The 12,235-nt window shown below is 36.6% G+C and overlaps 2 protein-coding genes across 2 annotated transcripts; one reads left to right on the plus strand and one right to left on the minus strand.

The window, feature by feature from the left end:
- Positions 1-415: 415 nt before the first annotated feature.
- On the minus strand, positions 416-1,612 carry LOC125197232 (uncharacterized). The gene is made up of 2 exons (XM_048095949.2): positions 1,262-1,612; positions 416-904 (listed from the first exon to the last, which is right to left on the minus strand). Exons 1-2 carry the CDS (start codon positions 1,413-1,415, stop codon positions 666-668), a joined length of 393 nt encoding a protein of 130 aa, XP_047951906.1. The 5' UTR covers positions 1,416-1,612; the 3' UTR covers positions 416-665.
- A 9,256-nt stretch (positions 1,613-10,868) lies between these two features.
- On the plus strand, positions 10,869-11,657 carry OFP8 (ovate family protein 8). The gene has a single exon (XM_048096059.2). The coding sequence runs from the start codon at positions 10,964-10,966 to the stop codon at positions 11,516-11,518; it is 555 nt and encodes a 184-aa protein (XP_047952016.1). The 5' UTR covers positions 10,869-10,963; the 3' UTR covers positions 11,519-11,657.
- The last annotated feature ends 578 nt before the right edge of the window (positions 11,658-12,235 follow it).

A 12,235-nucleotide genomic window follows, 5' to 3' on the forward strand; every position in this document is an offset into this window, starting at 1 on the left:
TTCCGAATATTCAAAACAAGGGAAAGGGAATTAGAAGTTAGGACAAAGATGATGCCACATGCATCAATTTAGTACATTATCCTCTCATAGAGTTTGTAGAATTTCAATTTTTTTAAGAGAGTAAATATTGTCATTACCAATTGGTCTGTCCACTAATCTTGTGACACTTAACAGCAGCACATTGGTGGAAGTTGTAAAAGAATGAGTCAATCACAAACCTAAGTTGATTGGAATATATAGTACCCAATTATTTGGCCTCTATGCAGTTGTTAAAGGGTGAGAGAAATTGGCACATAGCACCTACTCTTTATTTCATACCACATTCATGTAGTTAATATTCTTTTAAGGGTTTTTTTTGTGGTCATGAGAAGTAGGAGTAAAAATGTACTAATGAATTTTGGAAAGATGACAAAGCTAATAAGAAGATCATGTGCAATATTATCCTATCCCCTTTGTTTTTTTTACATGCAAACTCTCTAACAAGTAGAGTTGATGTGTGCAAATCTTTCAAATTGTAGTGACAAATTGAGAAAGAAACCTTTGTACATGATCTCAACCTACCTAACTAATTCCTAAGAGAGATACGCTTCCAACTCATATCAAATCCCCAACTATATTAACAAACCAATTCTTGTTACAAGAAGAAAAGGGGAAATTAATCTCAATCAACATGAATATGCAACCTTTTGGTGGACTCTATCTCTCAAAATGCCATTGTAAAGGGCCACTCTATTGGCTGGCATTTCTTGATTTCTCCTACCTTTGTTTAAAGTGGTTGAATTTGAATATTTATTGAAATTAGCTTTCTGTGATTTCCTGTATTCTTCGCTGTTTCCTCTTGGGTCCACCACATCTTCTGCAAAGTGCACCTTCTTCTTCTTCTTATTTCTTTTCTTCCCTTCATCTGTCCACATGCACTACATTTACTCATTTTTTATGGAGTAATAATTTTATAGGATTTCTTTTTATAAATAATATTTTTTTCTCATCATCAAATACCACATATTCCAATAACACATTTCACAACTAGTGTCCAAATAAAATACACAAATCATTGCATATACACAAAAAAACACACATAGGATTTATATCCATGATTCTTGGACAAAGAAATTGAATATTCTAGATCAGTTTTCCCTACTCCAAAAATGTTGTCTTTTCAATTTTCATTACCCGTTTTGAGCATGCAAATTATATTTAAATATTTGTAGAAGCAGAAAATAAATAGAAAATGGAAATAAAAGTTGATACGAATACATACCTGAAGAAGAGATGATGCAAGATGGTGGCCGTGGAAAATTGACAGTCGACGACGGCGGCTTCTGGTGGCGGCGAGCTGCGAGAAGAATTACTGTGCCGGAAACCGCCATGGCGGTGGCCAAAACCACGCTCTGTGATGACAGGATCGAAGACATATATATATATGTGGTTGCTTACAGATAGAGAGAGAAATAGTTAGAATTGGAATTGGAACGAGAGATGGAGAAGAGAGGGACAATGGTTGTTGATTTAATGTGGCAGTTTTGGCTGATGCAGTTTTTCAATTGCTTTTAACATTTGTTGGTCATTTTTTATTAAGTGTTGTCTAAGGATGTTGAAGGGTTCATTAGTCCCATTTGTTTAACTTTAAATGCCGTATGGTCGTTTTATAATCATATTGGTGTGCCTTCGAATTAAAAAGTCAATACGTCACTATTTTTTGGTGGTTAGAATAAATGTGTCTATTAAGTAACTATTCACTAGTTGATTTATAAAAATATGGAAGGATGAGATAACTGATATGAGGATTCAAATTTGGTCTATATCCATATATTAATCTTTTGATCATTTAATTAAGGAAGCCACTCGGTCATACTCCCTCTATCTATGAAAAATAGGGCACTGTGAATGGCACATATTTAATATAGAATTGGTAAAGTAAGAGAAAAAGGAAAAAAGTAAGAGACAAGGAAAAAAAGTAAGAGCATCTCAAATGGGACGGATATCCCATTGGACTTCCCAAAAACACTTCTTGCCACGTCATAAGGACCTCCCACTGCACTGCCACGTCATAAGGACATTCCACTGCACAATGACGGATATTCCCAAGGACTTCCCGTGTGAACTTTCTGCAATAAAAAAATTCACAAATTCACAAATATGCAATTTACGTTACGGAAATAAAATTTCGACACCAATACGGATGGAGAATATGCAACAACTTCATTAAAAAAACATACATAATTATAATAAAAAAAATTACAATGCAAACAAAAGAAAATTAAAATATCAACGTCCACCCTCCGCGTCCATAGCTCTTCAACGATATCGTTCTGAAGTCGTACATGGGCTTGTGATTGGCGCATGTCAGCAAATGCGCGGATCCGATCGACTTCTCCATGGGGTATCCCCATACGTACATTCGCGGTGCCCACGCCGTGGCTTGGACCGGCACCCATAGCATCTTCATTGGTCCACTGAGTCAGTTCAGGACCTTCACTTTCGACAATCATGTTGTGCAGAATAAACATGCGTGCATGCATCAGCGATGCTGTCAATATACTACAGTCGTGAAGGACCTTTCACTGCCGCCCATTAACTCTAGAACACACCAAATGCCCGCTCCACATCCTTGCGTGCTACCTCCTGACGACCCACAAAATAGATCTTTTTATCTTTTGATGGGCATTTGATCGTCTTCACCATGACGGTCAGTTTGGGTATATCCCATCTGCCAAATAGTAGCTCATATTGTGCTGGTTGCCGTTGGCGATGAAACTGATGGCGGGACCAACGCTCATGCACTGGTTGTTGAAAAGGGGCGACGACTGAAGGACGTTGATGTCGTTGTTTGACCCGGCTACTCCAAAATACGTATGCCATATCCACAGCCGGTAGTCAGCTACAACTTCAAGGATCATCGTGGGATGTTTGCCTTTGAAGCCGGTAGTGTATACCCCTTTCCAGGCGGCAGGACAATTCTTACACTCCCAATGCATACAATCTATGTTGTCCAACATCCCGGAAAACCCGTGCACCGACCCGTGCATATCTATCAGCTGATGGCAGTCTTCGGGGCTGGGCTTCCGAAGATACCAAGCCCCGAATATCTCTCTAACACCCTCGCAAAAAAACTGCAAACACTCGCGGGTTGTCGACACGCCAATGTGGAGGTACTCGTCGAACATGTCGGCTGCGCCTCCGTACACCAGCTGCCTGATTGCGGCAGTGCACTTCTGTATGGGCGTGTGACCGGGTTTACCAACCGCATCCTCCCTGAACCTGAAATACTTGTATCGATGATCTAAAGCACTCACGATACGCATAAATAGCGGACAATGCATCCTAAAACGTCACCAGAATAAGTTATCCCCAAAACACGGCTCCAAAGCGAGGTAGTCTGCAAACAACCGATGATGTGCAGCGATGTGGTCCCGAGGTACTATAGCTCGACGATGTATGGGGCGAGGTACCACTGACTGCTATTGCCGCTGCAAGGCCTCGCGTATCAGGCGATTTATCTCCCGTTGCATAACAACCTGCACCTCTTCATTAATTTGCCCGCCCGCCCGCACCACTACTAGTCATTTTGGATATACTGAGAATAGAAATTTTAGAGGGAGAGAACTCGTTAACACAAGTGGTGCGAATGAAATGAAGTTCAACGAGCTGTATATGTAGAGTTTTTTTTTTAAATAAAAAAATCGGAAGTCAGCGTCGTTGCTGCAATGGCGGATGTCCGCACGGACTTCCCGCCTCAGCCGCGGATGAGCGGTGTCAGCTCCTCACGTCCGTCCGCCGCCCCGAGCCCTAGTGGCGGACGACCGACACGCCGGTCGGACGTCTGCCGGGACGGCCGACATTGGAGATGCTCTAAGAGAGAAGTAGTGTTAGTGGAATGTGGGTCCATATTATTAGTAAGAGAGGATAAAAAAGTAAGAGAAAAGTTGTTAAAAACTTTCATTTTTTGAATGTGCCTATTTTTTATGGACAATAAAAAATAACAAATGTGTCCTAGTGTCCTATTTTCCGCATACGGGGGAGTACTATTTCGTGCTACTCCAATTAATATAGTATAAGAAAACTAAAATTAATGTGAAAAGCATAACCATACTCTTGCCTTGGTGACATACATGTTGAATAGTTATAAAAACCAATCAAATAATGGTGTTCTAGAAACGCCGGCTGATAGTGCCACTTTCCACTTTAGATGGGCTAGATTTGGGAATCAACTTCGTCACTCTCTCATTCTTAAAATATGTAAAATTTAAATAAAATAAGATAAAAAAACAACCAAAAGTTCAAATTATCTTCTTGCCTATTTTATTTATACTTGATAAAAAGTTGAAACTTCTTCTAAAAGAAGCACGCATACACGTAATGCCATAAAAAAAAAATCATAAAATTAAATGAAAAGTAGCTACGGATCGGAATGGTGGTTGTGTCAGTTGTGTGTGTAAAGCATATAGGGAAATTTAGTTACACCAGTGATAGATTAAAGTGAAATGTCGCCTATCTCATCCCTTACGTAAGCAGTATGAAATTTATTTATGAAAAAATATTTTCACGGACCACGAGAATAATCTTATTTTCAATTTTAAGCAGTATGAAATTTATTTATTTATTATAAATTTATACTGTATTTATAATATACAGTTTCATTTTCACTATCAATAGAATTTGGTGGAGCGTGTTTTTTCACATCCCGTCCCGATTAAAATTTTTCCGGTAAAATACGATCGATCTAGGCGCTCGTAAAGTTAAAAAAAAAAGACGCTCGTAAAGTCTGCACGTACACACCATACATTTAAATCCTTACATGCCATTTCCTTTCCTAGTTTTTTCGATAAATCTAAGAATTTGATTGACAAAAATCAAAGTTTAGAGCTGTCTAAGTTAGAGTACTTTGAATCGGAAAAATGGAAATGGTCTGCGTATTTGGAAAAATGTTTTGTTAAATTTCTAATATCTTGTCCCACACCGGCTTGGTGATGATCCTATCTATGCTATATAAGGATGGATAACCCTCCCCCTTATGAGGCCTTTTAAGGGGTGAGTGATTCATTTCTAATATGGTATGTTTCGGGTATTTGAGGAAATATCTGATTAACGAATTAAAAATGCCACGCAATTCCGTCGGAAGGAAAAACCAACCGAAGCTTAATTTTGTGATTTTTCATACCACTTTAATAATAATTTATGAAAAATAATAAATTTTTAGAAAAGTTAATGATTTTATGGAACAAAATTCCTGTTTGAAATTACCATTTATTTTATAAATGATCAATGAGAAGACTACCAACTAGAGTATTAGAGATTTAGATGTGACTTGAATTCGTAAATTTTCAACGCGTGGTAAAGTGGGCCTTCGGATAGTGGGCTTTTAATAATCTGATAAAGCGTGGTAAGTTGGGCCTTTCAATAGTAGGCCGACACAACCCAAGTACTAATTCCCACTAGTTTTAATAAATCTGGTAACGCGTGGTAAGTTGGGCTTTTGAGTTGTGGGCCCATCTACCAATTCGATACAAACAAATACACACTATTTATTTCATTAAAATAGACTCTTTAAGAATGACACAAATTTTAAAAACAAATTTTTCAAGAAAGTTTCTCCCTTATTCGAAACTCAGCAGTTAGACTTGGCCAACTCATAGTTAGGAATGAATAGGTATGGTCTACCTTACTGAAGAGTCCTTTCTTTTTTTGGAGTGTCTAGAAGCTAATGATGATTAGTGAAAACGTGCTCTTAAAAAATAAAAAATAAAAAATAAAAAATACTGAAGAAAACCCTCGGTTCAAGAAATCCGCTAGACACTGGTCTAGGAACTCAGAGAACCTTGAGCTACCTGTCGTCGGGCACACAATCACTTCCTTAACTTCCTCTTCAAAAAACCTCAACCCGTTTAGCTAAAAGAAACTAGTACGTGGAAGTAGCGATCGAATCCACAGAGATGAATGCGCAAGTAAACATGTTCAAGGATTTGGGGACTATTTTTGTGTTGGCTGCTGCCACACAATTTTAGGGTTGAGCTCTTTATCCTAGACTTGGTAATTAAAATATGCTACTCTAACAACTGGATCGAAAGAAATACTTCCTAAATTTACCTAGACCTAGGAAAACAACTAAAGGTGGGGACCATTTTCTGAAAAGGTAAAGTACGGATGAAAGACTGCAAAATAACTAACCTAAGGACCAACTAACAGCGACATCATCTTCTCCAACATTTGGCATGAAACAACCAGTAAAAACAAAGCGAGAACGTAAATCGAAACGAAGCAGACGGAATTAAAGACCACAAAACGAAGAACAGTTAAAACTAAAGCAGATCTACGACTACTAGACGAAATAAAGTAAAAATGAAAGCAGAAAATCAAAAATCCATGCACTACTCATTTCCCCTGTTTAGATCCACACTTCGGATGCTAAATCCACTCCGGATCCAAGCATCCGAGACAAACTCCGATTAAAATCATCACCATAACTATAGATTCGCCGATTCACCACAGATCAACAACAAATTTCGCAGATCAAGTACAGAAACATCCAAGCAGAGAACAACAATCAACCTCCGAAATAAAACCTCAAAACATAGAATCAACGTAAATCAGCACAAAATCAACACCATCATGACGTAAAATAAAATTCATAGATAAACGATAAGTAGCAACGAGCAGTCGACTTCGAAAATGGTGAAGTTCGACGGAAATCAAAGCGCAAAAACTGAAAGGTAAACAATTGTATCTTCGCCCTCCTTGAGGACGGTGTTGCAACAGAATTTCTCGAAAATGAACCTCTAAACTACCCCAGAATCCCCATTTTCCCAAGTGTGTGAGTGTGTGTGTGAGCTGAGAGCTAAATCATGTATATCATGTGTTGCATGCTCCTCTTTATATAGGCGTGGAAGTGGGTCCAGCAGGGGCTCTCTTGTGGGAATAGTCTTCTTTGCCCTCAGCTTTGGACTCCCTTCGTCTAGCCATTTTCTTCTTGATTCTGCTCACTTTCCGCCTCTTTCCTTCGCTGGTCCACTGCATTCAGTTCTTCCTGGACCTGGCGAATTCCTTCACACACCTGGCTTAAAATTTGTGTTAGACCCAGTAAATGGTGACTTTTCATCACATAACCGATGCATGAAATTAGCCTTATCACTTACCAAAACCATAATACCGTATACCGAAGAGCCAGTATGTGCAAAAGTCATACTCCCTCAGTCCCAAGATATTAGACTCATATACCATTTTTGGGTGTCCCAACATACTTGAGTCATTTCTATTTATGGTAAAAAATTACTTTATTACCAACTCCACTTACACCACAAAACAACATCTCCTAAATTCCTGTGCCTAAAAGAAAGGGTTTTAATATCTTGGGACGGAGGGAGTAACTTTTACCTTACCAATATTTTCAAAGTTTTCCATAACATGTTTCGATGAGAATGGAAACTCCGAGCACCATCCTCTCACCCAAGATCCAATGCGCTAAAAAGTAAATTTCTTCTCAAAATTCTAGTTAGGCTTGAACTTTTAGAAAACGTTCTTATTACGGATATCCCAAATTGACTAAGAAATAACATAGAACAAGACAATCTATATTTATTTTTCAACATTGCTAAGAGGAATACCAAGCCAGGACATGAGGCAAGCTCCTGATTAATTAGGAAGACAGAGGGAGATATTCCACCGATCACTGCAATAGTACCAGAAGTTGCTTGAGATCTTGTAGCTGAAGAAGAGATGTTCATCAGTTTTCGGGTCTTCTTTACAGCACATACATTGATCGTCTTTTACTCCAGTACCGAATTTGAATAATCGAGCTTTGGTGTTTAATATTCCTGGAGAATAAACCATGCCTATAATTGAGCTTAGGCTGGGCAAGATTCCTCCGAGCCAATCGTCCTTGATCTGTAGTTGTTTCATCATTCCGCATGAGTTTTGTGACATGTAAAACAAAGTTAGAAACCGAGAAAGATTTCGAAGAAAGCACAAACCAAACTATGACACCCCTCGTGATTTTAAACCACGTGATTAATCTACAATGTGGATTAAAGCACAACCATAATTTGATTTTCACGTCGAGTAACAAACTGCAGCCGTGAATCAAAAAATTAGCTTGCACGACGCCATCAATTTAATCGGAAATCAGTCTTGTGTGATAGTATTATTTTGCTGGATTTGATTTAAGTACAATTTTTCCAAAATAAAGTGAGTTAGTTGGGGTTTGGAGTGAACCGGCTAATTAGCATCAATAAAACTTAAGAGTGCACCCATATATATTTTCGGCAAATTAATGTCACTGAAGCTAACCAATAAGACAAATAAATACTCTCTCGACTAGCTAGTTGAAATGGCCAGACAATCCAACTTACATTATCCAGTACATCATTTTTTTATGTCCGATCTTACTATTAATTTGGGAAACAATTGACAACTGTATACAAAATTTGAACCAACGAAAATCCGTACATAATGTAAATTAATCTTGTAATTTTTGTGCAAAGTTAAACATTTACGAAAATTTGTCCTAAGGCACAGTTATCTATTTAATTTAATTTATACCATTAAATAAGGCTCCCATTTTTTCGAAAAATAAATTACTCAGTTTTTTACGTACACTCCAATTACTCCCTCCGTCCGTCATTAGGAGTCACATTAATGGGCGGCACGGATTTTAAGAAATGTTAAGAAAAATGGATGGAAAAAAGTGAGTGAAATAAAAGTCCCACTTGTATATATTAGTTTTAAATGAAATGTGAGTGAAATGAGTTAGTGGAAGGTGGGACCCTATTAAACATTTACGAAAATTTGTCCTAAGGCACAGTTATCTATTTAATTTAATTTATACCATTAAATAAGGCTCCCATTTTTTCGAAAAATAAATTACTCAGTTTTTTACGTACACTCCAATTACTCCCTCCGTCCGTCATTAGGAGTCACATTAATGGGCGGCACGGATTTTAAGAAATGTTAAGAAAAATGGATGGAAAAAAGTGAGTGAAATAAAAGTCCCACTTGTATATATTAGTTTTAAATGAAATTTGAGTGAAATGAGTTAGTGGAAGGTGGGACCCTATTATCATTTATGGTAAATGTGAACTGGGACTCATATTCGCGGACGGACTAAAATGAAAAAACGGGACTCCTATTTGCGGACGGAGGGAGTATTAGTTAATAGGAGTACATGTATACTATGACTCACAATCACGGGAGACCAAGTTTTGTTCGTACGTTTTGTTAATTTAAATTAAAACCAAATATTCCAATTCTTCTATAATGATCCCAGCCGCTAAACTATCTTTCTTCTTTTACTAGTAAGTTGGATGTAATCGTACAAACTCACTTTAAATTCATGATTTTTGAGACAATTAATCATTTGAAGTGGCATATATACATGGAATGCTGGAAACAATCTGAGTCACATCATTGTTTATCAATGCATAGATAATGAAATCATTTATAAAGAGATAGTTATTACTCCTATTACCATTTATGGTAGTAGTGAACCGGGATTCCTATTCGTGGACGGACTAAAATGAAAAAAACGGGACTCCTATTCGCGGATGGATGGAGTAATTTTGAAGTATGGGTAGCCTAAATAAATTAAATACTCCATAAATTAAGAATTAATTCAGAAAATATCTCCAAGGAAAAGCACCTTCAACATAAATTACTTAATCATGGTACAGATAAAGAGAGCAATTTTAATATAAAACCAAAATGCATTTATTTTTATTGAGTGTAGCGACTCTTTACAGGGAAAAGGGAAGTAGTGGAGTTGGAATTTTATCATTATTATAATTATCTCAAATTATATTTCCCTTGTGTAAACTAAACCTTTAATTTATAGACTTACATAACAAATTTAAATAGTGTAATTTCTACTTCAATTTTTCAAACAAAATTAACGACTGCACAAATCTCATGAAATCATAAGTCAATAACGAAAGCAATATCCCTAACTTTAACAGACCTCGAAGAAATTAATTTATACATATAGCACCTGGATTCACCCCATTAAAGGAGACAACAGTGACGACAAAAACGGCAAAAGTGCTCTCATCATTTTCTACTCATAAAAACAAATTTTTCAAAAAGGTTTCTCCCTTATTCAGAACTCAGTAGTCAGACTTGGCCAACTCATGGTGTTAGTTAGAGATTTTTTATTTTTAAATTTAAAACTTATATTGGCGCATCCTTTCCATTATAAAGGAGGAATCGTGTGGATGGTAGGAATTTTTACATGGAAAAAAAAAAATAGAATTTTAAATATTTTTCGCTGTTGCTTTCGTTATTACATAGAAGTGACAGATATTTGTCTATGTGCCTACCAGATATATCAATCTACCCTTCAAACATTGTTCAATTGTTGTGACATTTTTGAATAAATTAGCTTAGTTTAAAAAGTAACTGTATGACAATCAAGAATTAATAATATGGTGTACTACAATATATGAACAATGAAGAAAAAGTGGCTATAATACTAGAATTGAGTAAAGAATCATATTAGAGCCAAAAATATAAAATAATTAAGAACTCAAATGTCGGGTGATTTATTATAATGCTCAATTTGGGGAGTAGAAGTTGGTGTGGATAGAATATTGTGTACCCAACAAAACTATCGAAAACGTTAAATTTGCAATCATTAAGTATATATGTTGGATAATCAATCTAGCTAGAATGGCATAATAATTTAATAAATTATCTATTGAAACGCCCACCCTCTAATTGCCTCTAAATTAATTCAAGCTTTAATTAATGTTGATATTATTATTTCAGTTAATTTGAAGTAAAATCAGAGGGATATATAATTGTGACTTTTCTTAAATATATACATAAGCAATATTCCAAGAGTAGCAAGTAAAATTCAAATTCAGATACAATGATTTATTTATTGAAACAGTCTTTATTTGAATTACTCTCCCTATATATATAGATATGAAATGAGTCAGCATTTCCCCCCTCACCACCACCCACCACTAATATTAATATGGCGGAGAACAGCCTGAAAATCCGCATCCGGCGCATGCTCCGATCATGCAAATCCAAAGACCAAATCTCCGACGTGGTTGCGCCGTCTCATTTCTCCCCACGATTCAGCTACGCACTCCTCTCTCCCGACGTCGTCAATGGTCGAAAATGCCCCCCGGCCTCCCCCATCATCAACAACTTCTACGATTTCCCGAGGGGCAAAAGAGGCAGGAGAAAAGCGCGTTACAAAAAGCGGGCTTTCGATAACCGATTTCCCGATTGCAAGTATGTCAACGGGCTGTTTAGCAGCGACGGCGAGTACGAAGACGACACGTGGCAAATGCCATCCACGGTGGAGGACAGCTTGGCGGTGGTGAAGCGCTCCAGCGATCCGTACACCGATTTCAGGAATTCAATGGTGGAGATGATTGTAGAGAAGCATATCTTCGCTGCTTCGGATTTGGAGAATTTGCTGCGCTGCTTTCTCTCTCTCAATTCATACCATCACCATAATCTTATTGTTCAGGTCTTTGCTGAGATTTGGGAAGCCTTCTTCTCCTCTAATCATCATTAATTCAATTATCATCTTTTATTCCACCATTACTTTGAAACTGAATCATGGAGTTATAATAGAAATATTTGTTTGTACATCTTTCATGTTGCACTTTTTTCTTCTGCTATCAATTTGAATTTCATCGTACCAAATTCTGAAATGTCGCTTTTGGTTGGATGTCAATTTTTAATTACTAGATTTAATGAATGTGTGACAGACATAATGTAAAATTAACTAAATGTTTTTATGTTGAATGATAATTATTTAATTAATACTTATTCTTCGAGCTTTGAGATCATGATTTTTATTGGTAGAGTAACTTTATTTGGGAATCTGGTAACATGAGTGGTGGACTCAAACAAGCCAGAATATAGGGCCACCATAATTCAAGAATGTCAAAAGGTGACAAAAAGTAATTTTCAATATAATAATGGTCATTTGACAAAGAAATACTTTCAGAAAGTGGGGGCTACATGTTATATGTTTTTTCTTATCATAATAAAACAGTAAATAGTAATGCATTTTTTTGAATAAAATAAATTATTTTAGGTTACACGAAATAAATGTTACTCTCTGTCTAAATTGTTGTATATGTGTTTAATTATTTATATTTATGGGAAGTTTGATTTCTTACATAAGATAGTAACGAGATATAATATGAGATAAGTAATAATAGGATTTGTCTGATATTAAATTAGTTATATGAATAAAGGAGAGATAGTTAATCACGAAATGTAA

Source organism: Salvia hispanica, chromosome 4, assembly GCF_029641045.1.
Source record: "Salvia hispanica isolate PSC_SH4W2 chromosome 4, Shi_PSC_v1, whole genome shotgun sequence".
NCBI classification, from domain to species: domain Eukaryota; kingdom Viridiplantae; phylum Streptophyta; class Magnoliopsida; order Lamiales; family Lamiaceae; genus Salvia; species Salvia hispanica.